Here is a 26,840-nt window from a genome sequence, read left to right as displayed (position 1 = left end):
CACCCACCACACATCGCTTGAGCAGCGGCATTAGTGTTCACAGCGTCTCTTGGGCTCACCGAACCGACTCACTTTTTATTTGTGGCATGAGTGGCGGCGAGGACGAGAAGGAGGAAGAAGTCGCAAGGCAGGGAGGTTAACCGGAAGAATAATCGGTCTCGGTCTCCTGCGTGCGTTCTGCCTTTCCCGTTTCATTTCGTTGTTCCTTTTTGTTTACTTCTTCCGTCCTTACCATTCATTTTAATTTCGTCCAAGAAATATTTACCTGAAAAACTCTCTGTGCCCTTAATTCTTGGCCAATCCCCCTATGTGGGCATGTGTCATAGTATGAGGCAACAACAACAACAACATCATAGGTTTGAGGGGCGGCGAAAGATGGGGTAAGGTGGCAAGGTGCTGTAATGCTGAACAATGCATCCGTAGCCCTCAATCCTGTCAAGAAAATAGTGCTTGTGTTCTCTGGGCAAAGCGGTTGCAGTGTCGAATCAATGTATTCGTAGCCACCGGCCCTCTCAAGAAAATACTGCTTGTCCCATCTGGGCGCATATGCAGAGGTGTCGTAATGCCGAATCGATTTATCCGGCTCTGGCGGCCTTATTTGTGTGACTTTGTGCTTTCCTTTTTGCTTTTCTTGGTTTTTTTACGCTGTACGCATTCTAACAGTACTCGCAAACACGAAGAATTGTCCTGTGTAAAAACATAAGCACTGTTTTCTCCGTGACTAGTTGCTTGTCATCTAAGAGACTTATCTATAAGACATCTTATCGAGTTTTCAACATTGCCTTTTTCACCCTCGATATTCTCACCCGAGTATTGATTACGAAATTTTAAAATTTGTGCACGCTTTCAATTTTGAAGGCACTCAATTTCGCAGCGTACTCTTGAGGCATATAACCAAAAATTCAAACTTTGATTTGTTAGTATTATTTAATTGCTCCCACTTTTAGTGTAGTATGTTATCTTCTACGCACTTTTACTACTATCAATCTACCCCGACCGGACCTGTGTTCGTTTTACGGCTGTGAAAGGAAAACTCCGCGTCGAGTATTTTGAGGCACTCGGCATTGAAACACCAGTGCTGCAAGAGCAGGCTCAGTCAATTGCCAGTCAACCGTGTGGCGTTCCATTCAGGTAATTTGCTCACTGTCAAAGAGACCGTGATGCCGGAAGTGATGATGATGAAAAAATTTTGTTGGCCTCAGAGGTTCGTGACGGCTTGTCTGGTAGCTGTTCTCAGGTCAGGCTACTGTTGGCTTCTCCGACTGCTCTCGTCCGTTGAATGAGCGAAAGCCCAGTTGTTAAATGTACACTATGACGCCACCCTTACAGCGCGGCGCACCTCCAGCTTTACTAGTCGAGCAACCATTATGTTTCATGTACTTCGCCCATACTGTTTTTTTCTTCGAGCCTGTGACAGCCATCCGAATTTTTGTTTTTTTCTGTGGAAGCTGTATAGCTTTCCTGTGTAGCCGTATGAATGTGCTTGGGGAGATGCCAATGAGTAAGTTGCGCCCGTATTGCGTTGCATTTTTATGTGTTTACATGATAAGAGTTGCTGATAACATACATAATTTTTCTAGCAAATTTTAACCAAGCATTTTTGTGCCGTCAGTCGCGCCACTGCATTTATATAACGCTAAAACCTTTGGATACGGTCTCCGCTGTCAAGCTCCAGATCATCATGACCTCGAATACCTGTTATAAACACGAATTGGTGGCCGGAACTTTTGCCTTTTTGCTTCAATCGCCGGCATCCGGTGCCGATGAGTCCGGAAGTCGCTGAGCGTACGTCTTGGGACCTACAAAGACAGAGCCTGAGGCGACTTTAAAGCGATGAGTCTAGGCCTAAGTATCAAGTATTAATGTGACCTAACGTATTTTGTTTCTGTTAGAAGACTGAATTAAGTACACAAGCTTGACCAGGGACTTGGCTCTTCTATCAAGCGCCGTCATTTTTTTTTTTCCAGAGTACGCGACGAACAAGTCTTAAGGAATATATTGCTCCTGTTCCGCAAAGCAACGACACGGATAAACCCCATATCACATTACACGTCAGATCTTCGCTATACCTTTTAACCGGTCCTCTAGATTCGGCCGTGAAACGAGCGCATTACTGTGTTTATGATAATAATACTGTTTTTATATCACTTTATCTATTCTGTTGCGTTCGACAGCGGTTAGGGCTACAAGTGAAAACTAGCTTGACAGTCGTGCGTGCTGTGTTTTTGATCTTATTAAGCAATTGTATTCCAAGTGGACAACTCACGGTTTCGCTTAGGGGTCTGACGATGGCCAGGGCGAAAGGGATGACCCTGGGCGCCTTGGTGATGTAGGCGAGCACGTCGTACAGCACAGGGTACAGGTACGAGATGACTTCGGTGCGCTGGTGGGTGAAGCTGATCTCGCTCAGCGCCATGTGGCTGTCCTGCAAGACAAGCGGCCAGTGATCGAGCTGACTCAGCCTTGCGGCCAAGGGGGTTCTGTACATGCCATCCTTGGTTGCAGCCCATGTTACACCACGATGGAGTCAAAACTCTAAAGTGCCATGTGCTGAGCTTTTGTTTGAGCTTTTCAACCAGTGATTATCCATACCATAACCGACAATTCCGCAACTTCAACAAGTGAAATCCCTATTTTGGGCACTTTTTCATTGCATCATTTCAGAAAATTACTGAATTTTTCACTCCGTTACTTTAAGGTTCTTTTTAATACTCCTTGCTGGTTGTAGAGGTCAGTGAAGGCCAAAGAGCAGGAATTTACAGCATACTACTCCTTGCGCTTGTTCACGTTTTCTTTTCTGCGCTTCACCGCATATTTTAAGCAGGAGTGGTCTCTCAGATTTGTCATCGATCGCAACTACGGTTACGTGTAAAAAGAAAAAGTTCACAAACATCCACTTTCAAGCTTTACACCATTAGAATCCACTTTGTCTTTGAAGCGAATTAAACAACCAATATAGGGCTATATAGGACCCCGGAACAGGCCGAATATTTTTTTCAACTATACGAAGTCTCTGTGAAAGCTGTATAACTTTCCTATGTAGTTCTACGGCTGACCTTGAGTGTATGTAAAGAGCAATTACTCCCTTAATATATGCAACTGGTATGTCATCCGTGCATTAATTATACAAGAGATTAGATCTGATTTTATTTATGGGCGTTTAACCTCTCAAAGTGGTTCAGGCTATGAGGGACACCGTAGTTTAAGGCTACGGATATTTCGACCACTCGGGGTACTTTCGCGTGCACTGAAATCGCACAGTACACGATCCTCTAGCATTTCGCCTCTATCGAAATGCGGCCGCCACGGCCGGGATCGAACCCGTGTTCTTCGGGCCAGCAGCCGAGCACCATAACCACTGAGCCACCGCCGGTGCAAGAGACCAGAGCCCGATTAACATAACTTCCATAATTACTCCCAAGCATGTCATTTTGACGTGTAGGTCGACCCCCTACGTTCGGGAGCGAGAGAAAAATAAATCTGAGGTCGGACCATCGCATAGATCACCCAGCGAAAACTCCGAGTCGCGAACACGCAACCAGGGTGACCAGCACAGCGCATCACTTATCGCTGATGCATAGGTGCAGTGAAAATCGCGCCATCAGAGAAAGTGCTGTATATCAGCCGAGCGAAAAGACGAGTGTAGACACACTCCATACATGAGAGTGCGCGATATTACGCGAGATGGAAGTGTCTGTCTTTTGGTTCATCAATGTTGGGCCGACAGCTTAAGCACCCTCATTGTCACCAACGCGATCACGTAAACTGCAGCAATTTATATGGTCAGTTTACAACGCTGTTAGCGGACTAAACTTTTCCCATGTTTTTTGGCAGAATTGCCTGAAACTCCTAATTTTCATTGTAGCCCAGTTTTCATTTCATTTATATTACCGATTAGGGTCCCTTAGGACATAAGAGAGGGGGAGCGGTAAAAAAACTTACATATGACAAATTGAGAAAGTTAACACAGTGTACAACAAGTAAAACGTTAGAGAGAAGTTGAATATTCAATGTTAGCTAAACCAGCGCCAAGAAGTTGGTAATGATTAATATCACGAGTTCGGCAGGAAGATGAATTTATTCCCGTACGGTAGAGAGCATGAACAACGGAGTGAAAGATTCTGTGCTTGATGACCCAATGCCCACTTTATGAGGACGGTCGATTCGGTTTGTATTGTATCGAGGCAAAGGTATGAGATTATGAGATTACGGCTCAGTGTAGGGTGATGCTAAAATATGTGAATAAGAGTGAGAAAAATTTTTCCACTCAATGGTAAGTATGGAATGTCGAATCCGGATTTAATGTTATCTATGCTACCTTCCCTATCAATTCTGACAAAAAGGAACAGAATTATTTTGAAAAAATTCAAGTGAATTTAGCTGTTTCTTGTGATAAGGACCCCTAACTGGCGTCGCGTACTCCAATTTTGAGAGAATGAGTGTCTTGGAAAGTTGTAGTTTTCATGAGGACGGGGCGTTTGAAAATTTATGGCATAAATAACCTAACATGCGGTTAGCATTGTTTATTGTCAAACGACTATGCTTTGTTTGCGATTTTTTGCACCCCAAGATATTTGTATGAATTTGCTGATTCAAGAGGGGTGTCGTTCAAATAATAAAAACTCCCCGTTTGTTATCCTTCATACCGGCACAATTTTACGCTTATCAATGTGTAGCCTTATAAGCCATGTATTGCACCAAGCTGCTATTCTTTCAAAGGCAGACAGCAGAGTTTTACAGTCGTTTATATTACTTGTTTCAGGAACGAGGGCGCAGTCATCTGCGTAGAGGTACTCATTAGTGTTCAAAAGGAAGGGAACATGATTAATATAAATAAAGCAGAAGTAAACAAAGAGCTGTACTTTGTGGTGCGCCTGAACGCCAATCGGTAAAAGTTATAACGATAAGCACGTAACAAATGAGAGTGGTGAGCAGGAAACTGTTCAATCCATTTCAGTAAACTGGAATCTATACTTAAAAGGTTTAGCTTATGAAGCAGTAGTTTATGGAAAACCATGTGAAATGCTTTGTCAAAGTCGTAAAGATACATTCAGCTTAGGCTGAATGATCGAGAATATGGTGAAATGCTTGTGTGAGTATCAGTTGGGTCCCACAGGAGCATGATTTGCTGAATCCATGTTGTGCCGTAGTGAAAAAAGAGTTCGATTGAAGAAATTTAACGAGTATACTAGAATGTGATAGGCTCGAGCATTTTGCATCTAGTATTTTTTAGTGAAATGGGGCGGGAATTAGGCGAAGTTTCAATACCAGTTTTGTAAATAGGGCGACCTTCCCGACGTTCTATTCAATGGAGAGAGTTGATGTATAATCGTTCGCAGAAAATCTGTTTAAAATTGTTGCACTGAAACTGCACGTGTTATTCAGGAACCTCCAGTTAAAGCGGCCAAATCTAGGGAAGGAATAAGGATTAATATTGTTGTCAGGATGCGATGCGCCAAGCATACCCACATTATAGCCAACATAAAAACATAGTTGTAAGGCGATGTGGTTGGTATCGAGACATCAGTAATGCTATAGAAAAGTTTTGTGTGAATGCGTCATTAAGCACACCAGCACACATAATGCTGGGGAAAGGATCACCAGCGTCACTTTCTAAAGCAATAGAATCATCTATCATTGTATTAATAACGCGCCAAAACTGCTTAAGATTAGTTCCTAACATTGTTGGCAATATATTTCAGAAAAAAATATTTTAGCATGTTCAAGCACTCTAACGTTTGCATTAGATGCAGCTTTATACCTTGCCCACCTAGCGTGAGTTCGATAAAACTTCGGAGAACGGTAAACATTCTTTTTATCGTTAGAAAAGTGTTTGATGTAGTTGTTACACCAGGGTGCCTGCATACCTTTGTGCACTTTTTCGGCTTTTTGGCATTGTTTTAAACCGAACATTCACTGGAAAATGGCAGAATTCCCCGAACAGAACAGCTGCAGCGCACGTGGGCATCCGGCGTACAGCAAACATTACCACGGAATCCTCCGCTGAGGGGTTCGTCAGAGCTCGCTGTCTCAGACAATTAGATACCGTACTGAACTACAAGGTACCTACGCAGCCGCTCTTTCGATGCAGGCAACAGCAAACCAGCGCTGAAACCGTACACAATTCAAAGGACGATGTAGGCCTGGAGCAATAACTGCGCGTTTCTTTTCCTAATTGCTAAACATAGTCGACGAAGCAAAGAAATGCAGGAATGGCTGTATTTTGCAACTTGTTTCATTGGTTGGTAGGTTTGTGGGTTTAGCTTCCCAAAGCGACTCAGTCTGAGGGACGCCGTAGTGGGGCTGCGGAAATTTCGACCACGTAGGATTCTTTAACGTGCACTGACATCGCACAGTACACGGGCCTCTAGAATTTCGTCTCCATTGAAATTCAACCGCCGCGGCCCGGAGCGAACTCGCGTCTTTCGGGTCAGCAGCCGAGCGCCATAACCACTGAGCCACCGCGGTGGTCCCATATAACTTGTCTCGGCAGCTAAAATGTGAAGCCGCTGGACGTAACGCGCTCACTGAGACTGAATGAGATTGAACAACACGTTAGCTGGGGTTAGTGGCGTGTTGGCTGAGATTCTGAAACTACCAATATCAAAAATGAGCAATAAATGGACACAAAACATGCATGGCGCTGGCTTTTCCCTTCGAGCACCCTTTTCGCGTTGTGGACATTTCAACATGAAGAGACCGTTCGAGGCATGCGGCATACACGCGTATTTTCAAGCCTACAGGGACCGAGTGCCAGAAATTGCATGTATGCAATTAAGGAGCACCAGCTGTCAGAAAACAGGGTAGTTTCAGAGAGCATCGTTCCGAGCTCAGTCATAATTGTTCGTTGTCGTCGCCTCTGTGCTGCAATGAATTAACGCCGTCTTTTTTGAACGCGTATTCAGCAAGAGTTCAAATAAGTTTTCTTACGTAAACGTTTCCTTTTTTTGTAAACAAAAGTAGCCGCACTCAAATAGTTCATCATTTCACCTGGTAATTCTCTTTTTTTAGGCTGAATCCTGGCGTGCCCTTGGGGCCAAAAGCACCTTTAAAATCCTGACTAAAAATGTATATTCTCGTGTTCGTCCTTGTAATCAACAGTTACAAGTCCGCAAGTCAATTCCTCTTCTTCCAGAAGGATGTGTCACCTTTTAAGCTCCATTCAGATACGCTTCGGAGCCAATATCGTTCTATAAAAAACTTTGGGACGAGCCTCGAGGCGAAACCGGAACCTGGGGCACTGTATACTGTTGACACCACGGAAATACGCAGCATGCACACTACCCAAGCAGCGCACGTAATTGGCCCAACATTGGAGCCGTATTGGCAAAGGCCGGCCCTTCAAAGGACCAGGATGGGACCATCCTGTTGCAATGATGGGCCGATGACATGTGCTGCTTGTGTAGCTTTCCCGATTGCACTGGATGCCGTACACCATGAAGGCCTTGCCCACCCTGTACAAGACGTCTCCGATGAGCCCGGTCCACGTTCCGTTCTTCAAGGCTCCGTACTCGGCGTAACGGTCCACGTTTAGCGAATACCTGCAAAAGACGGTGTGTCGAGGTGAGGTGCTACACTTACCGGCAAGCCGTGCGCGCAGGCGTGTGCGTTAGTGGAGGACGCCAAAACAGTTGAACACGGACACAAGAACTGCGCGGTCGTCATCTAATAATGCCTCACCAAATGACTTAAGTAGCGACACTTTGTGTGTGCGCGCTGGTGTATGCGTTTGTGAGTGTCAGCGAGCGAAAAATTCCAAAAGCAGTTTAGTCATCACATCTAGTCGTGTGCAAACGAAGTGCAACTTTTCAGCGACAGCTTAAGGACATCGTCGGTTCACAAAGTTCATGTGTGCCGTAATGCTTGGTCTGACAACAAGTACAACTGCTCCAGGCTTTCGCCGGTGAATTTAGCGGGCATGGCGACGACCTCTAGCGATCGCTTAATAGATCGTCGACTTGCCAAGTGCTTGTCGCTTTAGCCTTGTTCGATCAGTTGTAGTTTTCCCAGTGACTACTGCAGGCTCCCTTCAGAGTTATTTAGGGCCGCCTAACACCTCATAAGGAAAGGGAATGCCACGTCATGATTTGGTTATAAACATTTCTTCACGGCGTTTTTTTTTCTGCTTAGCTGCGGTTTCAGCGAAACTTCTTCGGACTGTGGTTCTTTTTCGAAGAACCCTCTGAATGGAGGATTATTCTCTGATGTCTTGTAATAAAATACAGTCTTCCTTGAGCCGCTTTTTCTCTTTCTGCCACTGCAGATTGTACCAATTTTTTTTCGTTCCTAGATTCGTCTTCACGTTCTACAATACCACTGAACAATTTTCCGTAAACCACTACTAGCGTAGTTGGAATGTATGCCATGATGATCTCGCGCAATATCATGACCTCTCTATTACCACCTGATGAAAGTATATTTCTGTATCAGTATGTTTCTGCCTTTCTCGGGAGAAAAAAAAAGGTAATCTACAAGGTTGAACAAATTCCCATCAGAAGGCGCGCCCTTTTCACTAAAGAAAGGGTGCCGGGCAATGCACAACCGCTGACAGATTGCACATTTTTTCGCCATCGGGAAATACGAGAGAGTTAACAGGATACGGCTAACGCCTGGGCCGGTGCCGCTGCTCTGGCAACACGTAAGCTGCACCAGATTTCTACCGTCGAATTTGGCCCACCACCGAAATTTGACCTATTCAATATGGCCCAGAATCGATGTCCAGAGTAATTTGATTCCGGGCATCACGATGGTAATGTACAAATTTTACCCATGCCATTCACAAAATTTGGCCCACCCACCCTGCAAAATTTGACCTTCGATTTGGACCAAACCATGTCCAGCATAATTTCACCTGTCATTCCATTGGTTTGACCTCGGTTTGACCTTTGAGAGGTCTTTACATGTAAACAGAATTTAGAGCATGTCGTTTAACAATATTCTCGTGATAGACCAGTAAGAGCAGCTATCGCTCAACCATTTGGCGTCACATAGATAAACCGTTTCTCGATTTCCCTGTTACTTTTCACTCTTGAGCCCTTAAATTAGCGAGCATTACTTTTCATTGAAACTGCTGCGTATATATAACCGCGAGGTTACTTTTTTCTCAGTGTTTTCACCTCTCTTGACTTGCCCTGCACTTTCTTGAACTGAATATTACTTGTCTTCGTCTCATAGGTTAACGCAGCCTGACCTGCCAAACATTATTTAGGTACGGCTAAACTTTACAAATCTGCATTTTTCGCTTCATTTTCCGCTACTTTTTCTCATGCTGAGCTCCCCTCGAAGATGATGAAGTATTTGGTTTGACTGGACCAGCCTCTACTTGACCGATCCATGAAATTCGTAATAAACGCGGATTTCGGGGAACGTTGGGCCGTGGTGTTTAAGTGTGCGTTGCTAGAATCGTGCTTACTGTACGAGCCGCATATGACCGGAAGGACTTGCGAAAACCTCAGTAATGAGGTGCTCAAAACCTTTGTTCACTTTTAACGTTTTCACTTACGTGATCATATCCGATTATTCGCCGTGCTTAAATTGTACAGACTGAGGTGCTAGAAATTTAGGTTCTGAAAATGAATTGTCAGTAATTAAACGCTACGTTCAGTTTCAGATAACGCCGCCTTCCCTGCGCCAGGCATTATAGTGCACAAGCTGGCGACTCACGTGAAGTTCAGCTTGTGGCTGATGGCCTTGAGCAGCTTGAGCTCGACACCCTCCTGGAACTTGTACTGGTCATCGGGACCGCGCGTGCCGAGAACCACGTACGGGGTGTTCTGCGTCGGATAAGACAACTGATGCGGCAGTCTCGTTGCGACGATCTCTCAATCTGCGCGGCAGCGTTCATATATGGCGGAAGGCCGGAATCAGCCTCAAGACAAGGATGGACGAGCACTTTGGCTGTAGATTCTTCAAGATGTAGGCGGTTACATTGGGTGCGAAGACAACATTGTAGCCACTTTGATGCTAGAAATGAAGACAGAAAGCATGCAGCTTGCGTAGAAGAACTCTCATTCTGCTGTAGGACATCGTCCTTTTTACTTGGTTCAACTTTTTCATGAATTTGTTGCAGCCAACTGGCCAGCCCAGCAATAGCAGCCCCACTTGATGGAGTTGCAATTGCCCATAAAGTATGAATAAAATAGATTAACTTAATGTACCACAGGGGTCTTGTAACCAGCTGCAAGACTCCTTTTTAAACTGCGACAGCATACGTTTTGGCAAAACGAAGTATTCCGCACGTGTAGATGGACGCCGGATTCCCCGCAGAAAGTCCAACTGTTGCTTGATTGAGGCTGACTAAAACACGTCAAGTGACAAGGATAACCAGTACTCATGTTCATACGCGATATGTAGTCACAAGTAACACGCACGATACTAGTTATTGCGTTTAAGAGGGAATACAACGCCGATTTTACTAAGAACATTTTGAGATGCGTGGTTCTATGTATTCTGGCACATTTCACAAATGTTTTTTTTTTCATTGTTGTCGGAGACAGAAAGGAGTATCCCGCCCAGATGTAACATGGGATGGCTGGCAGCTGATGCTTTCATTCGTTTGAGGTGGTTAGATTGCGCTTAACGGCCATATTCAATCTCTCGTGAAAAAGTAATCGCAAGTACGCTTCACCGGCGTTCTTTCAGGTCCCAATTCACAAAGCGTGTATAAGCCAGTATCGCCCTTGGCAGAGTCTCGTCGGCTGAACGACCACAAGATTCTAAGGTCAGATGACGTCGACGTCTCCGCTATAATCAGCTTGTACATTCGAAGAGCTTCGTCAAACAAGCTGTCGCTCTTATGCGCAGCCGCAACTATTGTTGAGGTTAACTTGGTGTTACATATATCCTAAATTCAGGCTGGTATCGTAGGTGAAGACGATTACATTAATTTGACAAAATTTAGCAAGAATGCAGCCCATTTCATCAGGTATTCTTACTTAGAGATGCGTCTTTCATTCCGCATAAATAAAACTTAGTCGCCTAAGTTAAGTTTAAACAACTCTCCAAATTTTAGCCTGCAGTTTTTAAATCGCGTTTAGGGCGGTAAATTTTATTAACTAAAGTCGATGTATTGTGTTTGGCCCAGTATGGTCTCAGTCGCCGCTTCGCCACTACCACTATATATACCACAACTGCTACCACTGTCACTAGCACAAGTTCAGTGGCGACTTCAGCGCCAGTTTGCATAGTTCAGTGCCAACGCCAAGACTCCAAGCAATGAATAAGCCACTCACGTTGACGGTGCTAACAAGCAGGTGGGCCCCGCTGAGCCCCGGCAGGTAGGCGACGCGGTCGTCCAGGCGCTGCATGAAGCCGCAGTAGGTGCAGGCCCACGTGAAGCCCTCGGCCGCGTAGAGCGTCAGCGTGACGCCGCCCGAGCGCTGCTGAAGGGCCTGCGGGAGGCAGTTCCCTCCGTCAGGCACGCGAAGGCCGCTCAGCAAAGAGTTGCAGTGTACGAAACAGGTATTGCTCCTAGAAGTGCCTAGCAAGCGGTGCGCTGCCAGCAGGCGCCGCAAGAAGCGCATCACTAGCGGGGTGAAACGTATTCTTGCTTGTAGATTACGAGTAAACTAACTCTTGTAATTATGATATATCGCGTTATCGAAACATCCAACTGTTTCGTGATCTCCTTCTAGTACGGTATATCCAGGGTCGTCTGTATCATGAGAAGACCCGTGGCGCAGGCACCATTGATCAAACGCGGTGTCCTCGCGACGGGTGAGTATCTGCAGACATGACCAACGTGTTCTGTGGCCACAGGGTGTCATGTCCTCGAACACGGCATTTATTAGTTTAAGACCCGCCCTCGTATAAGCCCCCCGCCACACACGCATATTTTGAGACGCAGAAATCGCGAAAAAAAAAACTCAGGCTTTAACTTGGTTAAAAATATTATAGTGCGAAAGTTCTGGTTTTTTTTTTACTTGGTTTTGTAAATGACCCGAGCGAATTTTGAAGGTAACCATCGTGTTGGGTGCGAACAGTTATGCTGGGCACCAATTTCGGTGCAAGTTGGCCAAGGTCAAATTTCGTTTTTGAGTGAGCTACATTTTTGGGGGTGGCCTGGGCCAAGTTTGGAGGTCACGATCGTGTTTGGCGCGTTCATATTCGGGGGCGGCCGCCCAAATTTGGAGGCATCTATGCGTCTCATGCTTTTTTTCGTAACATAGAACATCTCTGTTGCTAGGTGTCGGCACAAAAAAGGTCAAACAAATTTCTTGATGGATGCTAGTGAACGTACGAGTGCTTTTGCACGAAAAGGAAACGCGAAACCATCACGACCCAGTTCTTGAATGCCCCGCTGGATGGCGCTAGCTGCCTTTCCGACGTCTATCATCATGAAGATTGTAACTGTTGCTCTGCCGTCCAATCACGTGACCTGGCTCTAAGAGGTTTCATATTTTTTTTGTATGGAGAAATGCGCACCGTGTGTTATAGCTAGCAGTGCCTTGTCTCAGTAGAATTCAGACACCGCGTGGCAGGCCTGGTGCTGTCGGGCGCAAAGCGTCGGAGGCAATTGGTAGGCCTGTGATGTTCACTGCGGCCTGCAAACATGGGGTGACTGTCTACGCCGACAAACAGGGCGGTTGGCGGTGCTGGGCGCAAGCCCAACGTCGACTAGAAGTGCTTGCGCTCTGTGTGTCTACGGGTCCAAACCCGCAAGGCTTTCCGTGGAAAATCTTGCTAGTTTCCAGAACTTAAACAGCAGCTCCTGAATAACTTTCGCGGCACCAGGAGTAACGGCTGCGCGGTGTAAACTGGGAGGCATGCCACCCACTACATGCCTTGTAAACCTTCTCTGCGTATGTAACCGTTTGTCGATGACAGTATCATGCCAGTGGGCTTCAAGGCAAGCTGAGGATTTATGAACCAGCACCAACTGTCCCGTCGACGTCGCCGTTGAGGTTACAAGCCAACTTCCATGAGAACAACTTCCATAATTTTGTTAACGGAGGGAACACGATTGAGCACAATCTGTCACAGATTACACTTGCGAATAAGATCCCTGTTGGTAGGTTCTATGTGCCACGAAGTTTATTGTGTCCATCACCGCCGGTGGTTGGAAACGTTTGCTGAAGTTTGAGAGTTATAGCATATTGCTACCGTGTTTAGGTTACCGTGTTACCAGACGCCTGAGTTTCCGCTTAGCGCTGCAACACGCCAGAAGACGTCTTAGCAGACCGTCTTTCCCGTAACAAGGTATACTGTAAGGCAAAAACGAGTGATCATAGTGTGATATGTCCTACTTTTATTGCAAACATAAATATGCTCTCATTCCAAGCATTTCTATAAAGTGAAATGCTACATGCACTTTATAAATCTATTTCTCAGCATATAAGACGTAAAGGGGGGGGGGAAGCAAACGGAACACGCTTTTTCCTTTTAACATTTTTCACGCGTTGCCTAATCCAAACTGGCAACTGTGGTATCTGCAGGCTGCAAGTGGAGCCTACTGCGCTTTCTCGATAACAAATATTGTTTTTTCATGTCCAATAGCAAAGGCGTGATTGCAATTCGAACAGGATAGCGTGCTCTATTTACTTCTGTCCGGACGTATGCATATTCGTTTTCAGCCAACAGTCAGCTCAGCGGATTTTCAAATGCGCCCGTGAAGCTATCCACCTTGCCTACCTTCGCCAGTAGACAATTTTGCTGCGCAGAACGCACAAGGATTGCGTACGGAGCGCTCATTACGTTGCGAACGTTGTAAACAGCTCAACTACGACACTTTTAGTGAGCAGTGCGGCAGCCTCACTGGTGTGGATGCAAGGTTTTTATTTAAATAAAGTGGCGCCATCTAGGGACGGTAAGTCAAAGCCCTTGAACTTTGAGTCCAAGGAACTTCTTGTTCTGCACTTTGTATGAATGTGTCAGTGGATTACCAGCCTTTTTTTTTTTCAAGGAACAAAACTGTGAAAATGGGGGAAACATTTAAACCTGACACAAGGCTGAAGAACTGCAGTGTTATGAATGCTATTTTGGCTATGTACAAAGAATACAGTTGGTGTTAACAGCTTGGAAATCGTCAGATTATCTTGAAAAGGTGCGCTAGTTGTCATTTATACCTCGACGTATGAGTGAGGGTATGCGAAATAAAATGCCTTAATTTAATGCGAGAAACCGCGTCCTTTGCGGCGGTGGCGATGCTGCATTTGATCCGAAGTGGGCGTGCAGCATGCCGCTCCGCCTGTTTACGATAGAACGGTTGTTCTCCACAAGGCTAAAAGAGGTCCCTTAAACTGTTCGCGCCCCGGTAATGGCTGCGCATGCACAGACGTCACTGGTCGAGCCACGTAAGCGGTAAGGTAAACACGGTAGCGATATGCTACAGCTCTCGATTGGTGTTGAAGACGAACGCTCTCCCAAAGCAGAACTTTCCAGAAGGCATCATGCCCCGCGTCCAAGACAGGGGCTGGATGACAGACGAACTGGCTTTTGACCGGACAAAGACGGTGTGGCAAAACCGACCGGAAGTTCTACTGTGACGTCAGGCGCCCTTCTCGTCCTCAGTAGGTTTCGGAAACATATGACTGATCTGGTCAAGAACCAACTTGCTACTTCACGCGCGGCTTTGTCTATAATCCCTGCAGGCGTGACAAGCATATAGAGAAGCTCGACCTGTGCGTGAAGCACCCGTTCAATACGTCGAGTGGATGGGAAGCCATGCAATGACGCCGACTGAGGGACCGAAAAGAGCCTCTCTCCCCCAAGTCGTCAGAAGGAGTTTGAACGCGCGGCTTTCGCTCTCAGTCGCTTTAAGCTCAGCGGAATTTGTAACTCCATGGACAGCAAGGAATAGGGAACAAAAATGTTTTTTTACTTGTCACCAGCTGTTCCCTTATTCAGTGCAGAAGATGAACGCTGCGTCGTTTACAGAGGTATTCATGAAGACTCGTGTGAGCCCGCACCCGGGCAAAATTCGGACCAAACGTGAAGGTCTTACACAAGAAATAAGGCATTTTCACCAACCTTTAATTTAGGGCGTGCAAGGAAAAACATTGTGCAGAAATGTATTGTTCTGCCAATAAAATTCGGAACGGGGTTTAACGTAGTAAAAACGAGTAGACGTGCGAAATCAGGTGTTCCTTCTTCATTTCGAAGCGAGACTTAAGCTACACTTTAACGGCAATACGCCATAATTTATGGGTTAATCTCCATAAATGAAGAACTGGTCCGTCTTTGCGTACCATTCATAGACGGCGGCTACTCCTCATACCGCTACCAGCGCAGTGGCGCAGCGGTTAAGCGATGTGCCACTGCACTGGCAAGCGGCTGTTTTTATTGCATTGACCAGTAAGGATTGCGTGACCTTTGTTGCTCTTCTCGAGCAACCTCTCGCGCAGCTGGCGCGACGCTCCTTCGTACTTACACGACTTATTACCCGAGTTACTCGGGTAAGCTCGGGTAGTAACTCGGGTTGCTAAGCAACGGCACAAGATCGACAGAACGTACGTAAGTGCGGTGACAAGATTCTTGGTCGGTGTTGGTGAGCGTATGAGTGCTTGCGCACTAATACTAGTGCGCTTTTGAACCGCGGTGCCCCCTCCGCGAGGCAACTGCACAAGCGCTGCCTAACCACAACAAGTCGTTGCGATGCGCAGCTGGCGCTCGTAACACATGCCAACGGGCACCAACTACTGTACAGGAAAGCAGTGCTCCCCGCGTTAGTGGGCCGTGGCAGCGTGCTGCGCTAAAACTCCCTCATTGACGCCGTGCAGTAAGTGAAGGCTTTTTATTGCGCATTATAGGAGTACCAAACAGCGTAGTTCACAGTTTCTAGGTAATCCCATGGCTCAAAATGGCAGGTTGTATTTCAGTTGGCCAATAAAATTACTGCTTATTTATAATGGCCATTACACTTGACTCTCCCGTAAGGAAGCACATTTAATTCAAACGTTTCTTGTAAGCGTCCCTATCGAATTACATGTCGGACATTGCGTCCACTGTAGCTCCGTTGGGTCGCAATGATGTTCAGCTCCTTTCCCTTTTTTTCTCATGTTCTTCACCGGACAGCAGCCGTTGCTCTTACCACGTGATCCTCGGGCACATCTTCGGGCGGTCCGAGGCCGACGTTGAGAGCGCGGCAGCACTTGAGCGAGCGGAACGGCACCAGGGGCTCCTGGAACTTCATCGCCGACAGGTTCGGGAGCGCCAAGTGGCACACGTCGCCGACCTGCGCTTTTAGGGGCGTCTGCGAAAAAATTGAAGACCATGCAAGCAGTGTGGCAGGTTTCCAATGAGATTCTGAGGGATAAGAAATTCCACAGCGCTTATATATTATCTCCTCTGCTAAGAAATTATCTATACAGTGAAACCGCAGTTTAAAGAAACAAGGATGATTCATATCGGCCCGATTCGAGGCGAGCAGGTTGAAACCGATCCAGTACGGGCTTTAAAGGGTCCGATTTAGTGCCCATACCAGTGAGTCGGACCTGTTCGGAGCTTCATCATAAGTGTGACTACGACCACTGCAGGACAAAGGCCTCTCCCATGTCTCTCCAACAAACCCTGTCCTTTGCCAGCTGCGCCCACCCTATGCCTGCAAACTTCCTAATCTCATCCGGCCACCTGACTTTCTGCCGCACCCTGCTACGCTTTCCATCTCTTGGAATCCACTCCGTTACCCTTAAGGACCAGCGGTTATCTTGCCATCGCGTTACATGCCCTGCCCAGGGCCATTTATTCCTCTTGATTTCAACTAGGACGTCATTACCACGCGTTTGTTCCCTCACCCACTCTGCCCGCTTCCAGTCACTTTCCATAGCTCACTGTGTTGTCCCTAACTTAAACAGGAGCTTCGACAGGTTTGTCTGGGTACGGCGCAGCGCTCACCTCAAAGGTGCCTCAGTGTGACTTGCTGCACACAATAAAGACTTTTCGTACTGTTCCAAGGCTGGGCGTGAGCTCATAACTTCTTTTGGCGGCTTGATGGTTGTGCCGGTGCCCATTCATATATATGTGATTCACGAACTTGCAAATTATATATACACGGATATTCTGAGCAAGCGTATTTTTCAATGGGAAAAAGTTATGAACGCAATTTTTTCGCGTATCCTAAGTCTTACTACAACAATAAATATATTCGCAGATCTCCCATCGACAGGCCTGTATTTTTTGCTAATGACGTTGTTGCATGCATATCAAACGTTCCCTAATGGTTTTCTATGGCAGTCTTAACTACTAGATACGAGCTATTCAAACAACTTTCACGTTTCTGCCACAAATATGATATAATCACAAAATCGCAGTATGGCTTCCAAAAACATCGGTCCACAGAACTGGCACTTCTTGATCAAAAAGAATACATTTTGCAAAACTTCGAGGATAAAAACTACGTTCTGGGGATTTTTGTTGACTTTACGCAGGCTTTTGACAACATTAATCACTCTATTCTTTTTGATAAATTACATCACTACGGTATCAGAGGACATGCACTTAATATGTTAATTAGTTATCTCTCTCACAGAAAACAATTTGTTCAAGTAAGCCATTTAATATCTAATCAGAAAGCAATAGTCGCAGGCGTACCTCAAGGAAGTATTCTTGGTCCCTTACTCTTTAATTTATACATTAATGATATAGTATGTATATCATCTGACCTGAAGTTTGTTATATATGCAGACGACACTAGTATATTTGTGCCTTCATCCTCTTGTGCTGACGCGTTCGTTAAAGGAAACATAGCCTTAAAAAAGTTGGAAGCTTGGACAGACAGTAATCAACTGAATATTAATACAAAAAAAAACAAAAGCAGTAATTTTTCACCCTAAGGGTAAGCAGCTATCTACCGATTACGATCTTCTGTTTAGAGGTACAAGGATTGAGGTCGTCGAAATAATAAAGGTATTGGGCGTTTTCTTTTCCAAGACGTTGCAATGGGATGACCACGTAAACCATATTTTGCAGAAATTATGTTCCATAACAGGTATACTCAGTCGAAATCGTTATGTCTTTCCAATGTCTGCAAAACTAGCCATTTATTATGCCTTATTTTCTTCTTACATGAACTATTCTCATTTAGTCTGGGGCACAACGACCGACAAAAACCTTAGTAGTCTTTTAAGGATGCAAAAAAAGGTTTTACGGATCATTAATAATTTGCCTAAGTTTTACTCAAGTAAATTTATCTTCAGAAATCTTAAGGTCATTCCAATAACTAAAATGTATCATTATAAACTCCTACGCGAATATAAACTCAGCATCAAGGAAAATCAAAGGCTGTTTTTGGACATATCGAACTTAGAATTAATAGGCAACGCGGCCTACAATACGAGGACAACAGACCGTTGGAAAGTGCCAAAATGCCGTACGAACTATGGGTTTCAGAGTCTTAGGAATAACCTGCCTCGATTACTAAATTTCATTTCATTTCATTTCATTTATTGATCCCTTAAAGGCCCGAAGGCATTACATAAGGGGGGGGCATATTGGTTTCCAACGGCGATGATGGGAACATGCATAACAATAAAAAGAACAAACATATTAAACATATGAACATATTAAAGCGGGAACAGATATTTTAGGACTATGGATTACAGGCGCGAAAACAGACAGACCACAAGGTAGATAAACGGGACGGAGCGCCACTCACAACTGATTTATTCAAAGGCACGACAAACATATATATACCAGCTGACACGCAAGGAATACCATCATGTTCCAATCTGATATGACAGCGAACGCGTGAAAAAATCGTTCTCTGCCCTATACAACGATATGGACGTGTCGCTGACACACATGCTTCTTTTCTTAGCAATAAAGAATGCTTCGATTAATTCCCTGGCTTTTGTGTCTTTACTTCTTGATAAAATTCGCACACCAGAAAAACATGGCTCACAAGAGCGTGACGGGCAAGACCTTATATGCTTAGGCAAATTTCCGGAACCTGAAGGCGTTGTTTTATTAATTTGCATGTCCCTAATACACACCACACATTTCATAAACAAAACACCTTGTACAGATATTTAGCCACTGTTTCATTATGACTGCATGTCTTTATTTCCCGACCGTTCCATGAGCTTGTCGCCATACCTTTCATAAAAATGCCAAGTTATAATTTTGTTTGTTTCTGTATATTTCTGTAGATTTTTTTCTGTACATTTGTTTCTGGATTGTGTTGCTTCGTTGCCGTCAATGCCAGGGGGGACCAAGATTTTTTTTTCAAGCCGTAAAGGAACGGCTTTTCTTCTTGGCCCCTTTCACAATGTGTACGTCATGTTGTGAAGAAGAAATAAGAATGAATGAATGAATGAATGAATGAATGAATGAATGAATGAATGAATGAATGAATGACCAAGTTTAAACGAAATATTTTGCAATGCATCGCAAAAATCGGCCATTAACTTGAAGGTTTCCACAAGAGTACATTCCAATATTCAACATTGATGCTTAAGAATCCTAGACCTCAAGTAAAGGAAAGAATGCAGGTTTTCGTCAGCAACATGAAAACTGTGATCGAGTACAACTGAAAGCTTAGCTGTGACTACCTTATTCTATACAGGTAGCTTCATAGCAGTCGACGTGGTATGTGTAGTAGCTGCGGTGAATGCAGTATTTTTCTGGATTGGCCTAGGGGAGGCAGCAGTGTGAAAGTAGTGAAATGTGGAGAAAATTATGAACGGCACTGTTTTTTCCTTCCTTTTTTATTTCGATTTCATTTTTATTTTTATCGCTTCTTCCCTCATTTCTAACGGCATACCTACTCATTATCACAGATTCGTAAGGCAAAGCATATACTAGGTTCACCTTTGTCAACAAGCAGCGCCTTTTATCGCCCGATGGGTTGCATGCTTGCCTCGCATCTGGAAGTCCTGGGTTCAGTTCCCCGCACCTTCGGAAGAATATTAATTTTTCTTTGCCGGGTTACTGTGGTTTTGGGACACCATTTTTATTCTGGACATCGAGTTTCGTTGCCGATAAATGACATAAAGCTTTTGTACTGTAAGAAATTACAAGCTACAAATCAGCAATGCTGTGTGGAAGGTAAATAAAAGGAGAACGCAGGACTGTCTTTCGCTTCTGTCTACTGCAATTCACCGCCTGTGTCTTCACCACTCCCCTGCAGTGGGTTTGTGCCTTCTTTTTTGAGGCCGACAACAGCAACCGTTTTTTCTTGTTTTCGTCCTTTTCTTCGCTGTTGTAGTCTTCAATACGAACCGGCCGGGATGTCGTACATTCAATGCATCCTCTTATGTTTACACCTTAAAAATACTTAGTCGGAAGGAATATGGAGAAAGCCAACAGCCGCTAAAAGCAGGGTGCGTAGGGGTGCATTTCTATTTTTTCTTAATTGTGGTGTTGATCAATGGGAGATCAATACTGTGACTAACCTGTCGCTTAAAGACAATTATACATTATAAAGCAGCAGAAAAAACAACCATGGAGCCGGCGGTGTGCGAACCCACGACCTCTGAATTTCGCGTCCGGTGCACTACCAACTGAGCTACAGCGACGAGTGTACAATCTCCTGCTTTCGAAGGTATTTATGTTTCCGTGTAATCAAATCTTGAGAGTTTTCACCATCGTCCATAGCGGCGGACGTAGCACGCCCTTTATTACCACGAATGTGACATGGAACGTCGTCGAACGGCGAGGGCGGAAGCTATGCGAGAACGCTCTTGGGCTGCCTATGACATCAAGGCTGCCAGAACCTAGACCCTCATTATGCTATTGAGCAGGCAAGAGAAGGGAAAAGAGGCGCTCATTTGAAATACATATGGAGGAAGCCAACAACCACTGGAACCAAAGTACTTAGGGGGGCTCTACATTTTTTTTAATTGTGATGTTGATCAATGCGAGAACAATACTATGATTAACCTGTCGCTTAAAGACAATTGATTACAAAGAAAACGAAGAAAAACAACCGTGCCGCCGGTGGGATGCGAACCCACGACCCACGATTTCTCCCAATTGCGCAAGTTATCGGCGTCGTTTCTCTGTTCGCCGCATATGTGATGCTAAATTGTGCATTATGCTAGGCATTTATCAGCCAGATACCTCGGTGTGTATCAGTGATTACGTACGTGGAGAGATCATGGCAAAACAGCCAGCATTGGGAAAATTATGACACCAACACCGATGCTTATTCAAAAGTCAAGATATGGCAGGCGTATACTGATAGAGCACAAGTATAGCCCCGGTACACACATGGCAATCGCCTAGCTACAACTGCAATTTGTGCACTTTATAAAAAAAACGCAAACGCCCAAAAAGTGCAGACACGTACACTACACAAGCCAAGCTGAGGTGCTTAAGTGAGGCTTGGCACGTCTGTTGTTTGAGTCCCAGAGATAACTGCTTCTTTAATTTGGTTTTATTTTATTACTTTCTCAAAATATGTCCTGCTTATTTGATGTGTCTGAATTTCCTTTTCCGTCCCTCCTTTCTTGCCCCAACAACAAGAATCACTGTGTATACCAAAGGGTCATCGTGCGTAACATAGGGCTATCCTGTTTCATACATGTCCTCCTGTTCAATAATCTGGTTTACTCAGCTTACGATAAATTTAATAATAAGCTTTCGATAAAGTGACACAGTTTAATAGTTATTATCATGCAGATTTTAAATAACTGAAAATATGCAATAGTTTAGAGATAGTGTTACATCTCAGTCACGTTATTAGAACATGCGCACGGACGAAAAGTTGAAAACAAAACGTATCACAAAAGACAATACGCTGAACTGCAGAAGTGTTCACTTCAGCTTACTCACAATGGATGCTCGCCGTTTATTACCTTTTTTCTTCCGCTGGTTTCCCATGCATCCACATTCATGACCCAAACAAACCAGTTCACTGAACACGTGAACATCTTGGGGAACACAAAGCAGCACTCGCATACCCCGCACCTTGTTTCTCTTTGTTCCTCCCACATGAGTGCGCTGGTCTGTTTCCGCCATGAATAGCGACAAACTATTTCAGGAAAGCGGTTTCCTCTTTTATTACTTTTGCCTTTCTGCCGTAATTATTGTTGCTTCTTTTACATCTGTAAACGTGTGGTGTTGTCGTTGTTATTTCACTTCAAGCCCGTCACTTTAGCCCGGTCCGCGCACCGTGTCTCCAAGCAGCCCCACTGTGAAGTTCTAGCACCGAGCAGAAAAGTTCCGTGCCCTTCAGCCGCGCGAGTGGGATTTCTCTCTGGAACGAATGGAAACGTGTAAACTAACATGCATCTTAACACCACAGAGTATAATGCAGTGTAATGCTATTCCTAAGCTATGACACGAGGCACCTGCATCCGACCGAACACGGCAGGGCTCTGCTGCTGTTGCGTGTACAGCCACTGAGTCGGGTCAGTGGCGGATGGCACTCGTTCTCTATCACCAGAGGTGCTCCCTAGTTCCACAGATGCGTGCTGTAATGCACTTGACTCGTAAAAGCCCGCATGAGCCCCGTTTTCTTCTGTGCCCATCTCTAACCTCTCACCGTGCGCCCGCGCCCCATCTCGACTAAACATGCCTTGGCTTCTACGTCACGCCCCGCGGCGCTACTGGAGGGCTACATAACGTCGAATAAAAATTCGAAACTCGCAGCGGAGGGCCGGCGGCGCACAGAGCCGGAACCACTTCACCTAAGCCTTGCCCTGACAGAATGGCGCCCCCGGGAGCCGAAGTTAAAAAATTATTAGGTGCACTTCAGTCTCCTTACGTGTGGAAATGGGAAACTATGCGCGATTAGGATGGAAAATGGATGGATGGATGGATGGATGGATGGATGGATGGATGGATGGATGGATGGATGGATGGATGGACGGACGGACGGACGGACGGAGGGAGGGAGGGAGGGAGGGAGGGATGGATGGAGGGAGGGAGAGAGAGAGAGGGAGGGAGAGAGGGAGGGAGGGAGGGAGGGAGGGAGGGAGGGAGGGAGGGAGGGAGGGAGGGAGGGAGGGATGGATGGATGGATGGATGGATGGATGGATGGATGGATGGATGGGTGGATGGATGGATGGATGGATGGATGGATGGATGGATGGATGGATGGATGGATGGACGGACGGACGGACGGACGGACGGACGGACGGACAGACAGACGGACGGACGGACGGACGGATGAATGGATGGAAGGTAGGGGCGTCCCCTTTGAAACGGGATGGTCGCAGTTGCCAGCATGCTCAGCTTTTTTACCTTTATTATTGTTTAACTTCGCTGTAATTTATTCAAATTTGCGACTTTCTTTAAATACATCTTCCTACACTTTTAACCTCACGTTATCTCACTGCTTTTGAGCCACCAATCTTAATAATAATAATAATAATAATAATAATAATAATAATAATAATAATAATAATTGGTTTTGTGAGAAAGGAAATGGCGCAGTATCTGTCTCATATATCGTTGGACGCCTGAACCGCGCCGTAAGGGAACGGAGAAAGGAGGGAGTGAAAGAAGAAAGGAAGAGAGAGGTGCCGTAGTCGAGGGCTGCGGAATAATTTCGATCGGCTGGCGATCTTTAACGTGCACTGACATCGCACAGCACACGGGCGCCTTAGCGTTTTTCCTCCATAAAAACGCAGCCGCCGCGGTGGGGTTCGAACGCGGGAACTCCGGATCAGTAGCCGAGCGCCCTATCCACTGAGCCACCTCCGCGGGTGCCACCAATCTTCCAGTCGCTTTTTGCTAATTTCCGCCGCACATCAGTTTACGTGACTATTGTTATTTCTAAAACCCTAGGGCATCAGGAAGAGTGACTTTGCCTGCATTGATATCGGGATGGATACCATATCATTTTAGTATGAGGTGTTCTATTGATTCTACAAATTTACCACGCACAGCACATGTGTTATCGTCTTCGTTAAATTTATTTTTGTAGCTGCGCGTTCTAAGACACCCTGACCTAGCTTCAAAGAGTAGGGCACTGCCTCTTGAGTTATCATAAAACGTTTCCTTCCTGATCTGCCATTTCCAGTATAGATATAGTTCTACACTATACTTCTTTTCCATTGAATCTATCCAGTTTTTACATCCCGCGTTTTTAGCCTGTCATTTAACGCTCTTTCTTTCTCCATCCTCGTGTCTGCCATACATACTGGTTAGCTTCCTAGTTCTTTTGCTCCATTGTAAGTCAACGCTCTTTCTGTATAGGTATTTAAATAGCTCAGCTGCACACCTGTTATCGTCCAATTTCCTCAGGGGGTTGTTTGCATGGTGTTTGACTCTGAGCTTCCCGTGCTTCTAACGATTCCCAGCTCATATCCCCTGTGCTGCCTCGTTTGAGGTTTTCCCTTGGGCACCTAGTGCCCATCTTCCAACACACCTCTCTGGTTTACTTCCAATCCCGACTGAACGTCTGCCCTTAAGCACAGACCCGCATTCCAGAAAGTAAGCCCCGGCACCATTGTTCCTTTCCAAATACCTCTCAGTACTCCATACCTGTTGTGCCCCTACAATGCCCTATGCTTCATTATACCGGCGTCTCTTTGCCCTTTCGCTATGAGAGACTGCTCGTGCTTTTTCCATGTATATCTGCCTTTCGTTTACCCATACCCCGAGATATCTATATCGTCCGCACACATTAAACCCGTTAGTCGTTGCTCAACAAACCTTCCGCCAAATCTGTACAACCGATTATAACCTAGATTGCTTCCTTGTAGCCTTCTATCAATACTTACCATATAAAGCATGAACAGCAGTCGAGATAGAGAACAACCTTGCCTTAATCCTTTGTGCACCTCGACAGTTGTAGTGCTCCTAATACTTTACCATGTTAATTCAACTCTATTTTCTCGATGTATTCACTGCAGAAAACAAACTACCTCATGTCTGATAACTTCGTCCTTTAATATATGGGATGCCATTCGGTAGAAGGACGAATCCCAACATAAAACGCAACAACTGCTTATTAGCGACGGCAGCGGACGGGCATGCCCACGCTACGCTCGTTCGGGTAGCGGAAGGAAAACAGCCGCTCTTCCCAGCCGGGCAGCCTTTTCTTGTAGCCGCCGCTGGTGACGTGTGCCTCGGGTGACGCAGCGGTGGCGCTATGCTTTATCGGTAACGCGGTCCAGCGCGTGGCCGTGCTACGCTGGGCCGGATGATAACAAGGCGGAGGCTGCGGGGAAATATGCGCAGAGTGTGTCGCCACAAATATGTTCCAGAGGAGTTCCCTGTTCACGTTGTCGTACGAACCGCTTATGTCCAGGAAGGCTAAATACAGAGCTCTGTTTTCAGCCTTAGCTATTTCTATGCACTTGGTAAGCACGAACAGGCTATCATCTTAGCGTCTACCACTTCTGAACCCGTTCTGAAGTTCTCCGAGTATTCTATTACTTTCTACCCTTGACTTCATTTTTAGTTTCATTGCCTGAATCGCTAGCCTCTATTTAATTGATGTTATCGTCATCGGTCCGAAGGATTTTGTGTTCGTCTTATCGCCTTTTCTTTTATAAATCAAATTCATTTTACTCTGTTTCCAGCTGTGTGGAATTTGCTTATTCGTTATGACAACCTGCAATGCTTTTGTAAGCGTTCCCTTGCCTCTTGTGAAAAGCTCATTAATTAGCTTGATTGGAATCTCGTATATCCCTGCGGACGTACATCTTGGAATATTTGCTTCCGTCTTTTTCCAGTTAAGATTGTTCAGTTATAAGCTGTTTTCAATTGTGCTGTCCAGTGTTGCTTCCTCATTTGGGGCGATCACCCTATCGTCCTTCCTAAATTTATTTATTTATTTTATTTATTTAAGTACCTTCAGGGCCCGAGGGCATTACAGAGGGGAGTGGGGTACAATAAACAAAATAACAAAAGAACAGCAGTCACAAGTAACACAAAAATGTGAACAAAAATATGGCTCGCGCAAATCAGTAGGTTACAGCAAATACAATCAAACAAATTAACAGTCATTTAACACGAAATTATGAGCAAAGAATAAAAGTAAGCATAAAAGTAAGCATACCACGCAAACAAGCATACCACGCAGACCAGCTCTGTTTGAACTACCACATAAGCTGAAAATAATAAACGGCAGGGCGCAAGAATTACATGTACTATGTTACCATCAAGTTAGTTGAAGCTATGACTGATGCAATGTAGTGAATAGAGTCAGCTCCCTCTAATCTCATTTTCCCTCGGCATCGTGAATCTGTTCATGCTTTCTGTGATTCGCTCTGCCCAGCCAGCTATTATGGTTCCAGAATTTTCTTGGCCCCCCTTTAGTTGCATCGCGAACTTCAGCCAGTCAGCGATCAGAGGACTGCTCTAGCTTAACCTAGACGAGCACCTGCACTTGCTGTTTCTTTTCTCGATAAGATTCCCATTTTTGGCCTATTTCCTCCCCAGATACTGCGCCCCCTTTGCTTTTCTGTGTTCCCGTGATGCCAACAGTCGTTGTTCGATGGCCTCCCTAATTTCCTTATTCCACCAACTTCGTGGCTTCCTTTTTCGTCTCCGGCGGTTTACTCATTTTATTTTTTTATACAAATGAGTAGTACTGATTATAATCCCACTTTTCCATGGAGCGTTTCTCTACTGCTACCTCTATTCCGGCCGCTATTAGCGCTATTTGTTCGTCTTTTAATTCTGCGTTCTCTTTTTGACTTCTCTGCATTTCTCTTTTGAGAAGGGCTCCGAACTGTAGACTGATACACTTGTGATCACTTCCGAGGCTGTACTTCCCCTCTTCGTCTATTTCCATTATTGTGAGCTTGCTATACATCCCCTGCGGCATTAGGCAGTAGTCAATGGTCGTCTGCCTGTTTCGGGATTCCCAAGTGATTTCTTCCTTACACTTAGTTTCTCTATTTGAAATAGGTCGTATCGCTCACAGCCGTCTAGCATCAGCTTCCCGTTACACTCTGTGCATCCATCCAGATCCTCGATGTGGCCATTCATGTCACCGAGCTGGATAA

The 26,840-nt window shown here is 45.3% G+C and overlaps 1 protein-coding gene across 1 annotated transcript in view; it reads right to left on the bottom strand.

Moving 5' to 3' along the window:
* The window catches only part of LOC144132418 (glutamate receptor ionotropic, kainate glr-3-like), a 159,786-nt gene that overhangs the window by 39,836 nt on the left and 93,110 nt on the right, over nucleotides 1-26,840 (bottom strand). The window contains exons 4-8 of the mRNA XM_077664817.1: nucleotides 16,028-16,189; nucleotides 11,232-11,390; nucleotides 9,664-9,773; nucleotides 7,454-7,541; nucleotides 2,267-2,425 (exon numbers count right to left, since the gene is read on the bottom strand). Coding sequence (XP_077520943.1) covers nucleotides 2,267-2,425; nucleotides 7,454-7,541; nucleotides 9,664-9,773; nucleotides 11,232-11,390; nucleotides 16,028-16,129 — 618 coding nt within the window. The 5' untranslated portion in view covers nucleotides 16,130-16,189. The remainder of the gene's footprint in view (nucleotides 1-2,266; nucleotides 2,426-7,453; nucleotides 7,542-9,663; nucleotides 9,774-11,231; nucleotides 11,391-16,027; nucleotides 16,190-26,840) is intronic.

This window comes from Amblyomma americanum, chromosome 5 (assembly GCF_052857255.1).
Source record: "Amblyomma americanum isolate KBUSLIRL-KWMA chromosome 5, ASM5285725v1, whole genome shotgun sequence".
Taxonomy (NCBI): Eukaryota; Metazoa; Arthropoda; class Arachnida; order Ixodida; family Ixodidae; genus Amblyomma; species Amblyomma americanum.
The sequence above is the reverse complement of the archived record's forward strand: the minus strand, read 5'-3'. Positions and strand labels throughout refer to the sequence as shown.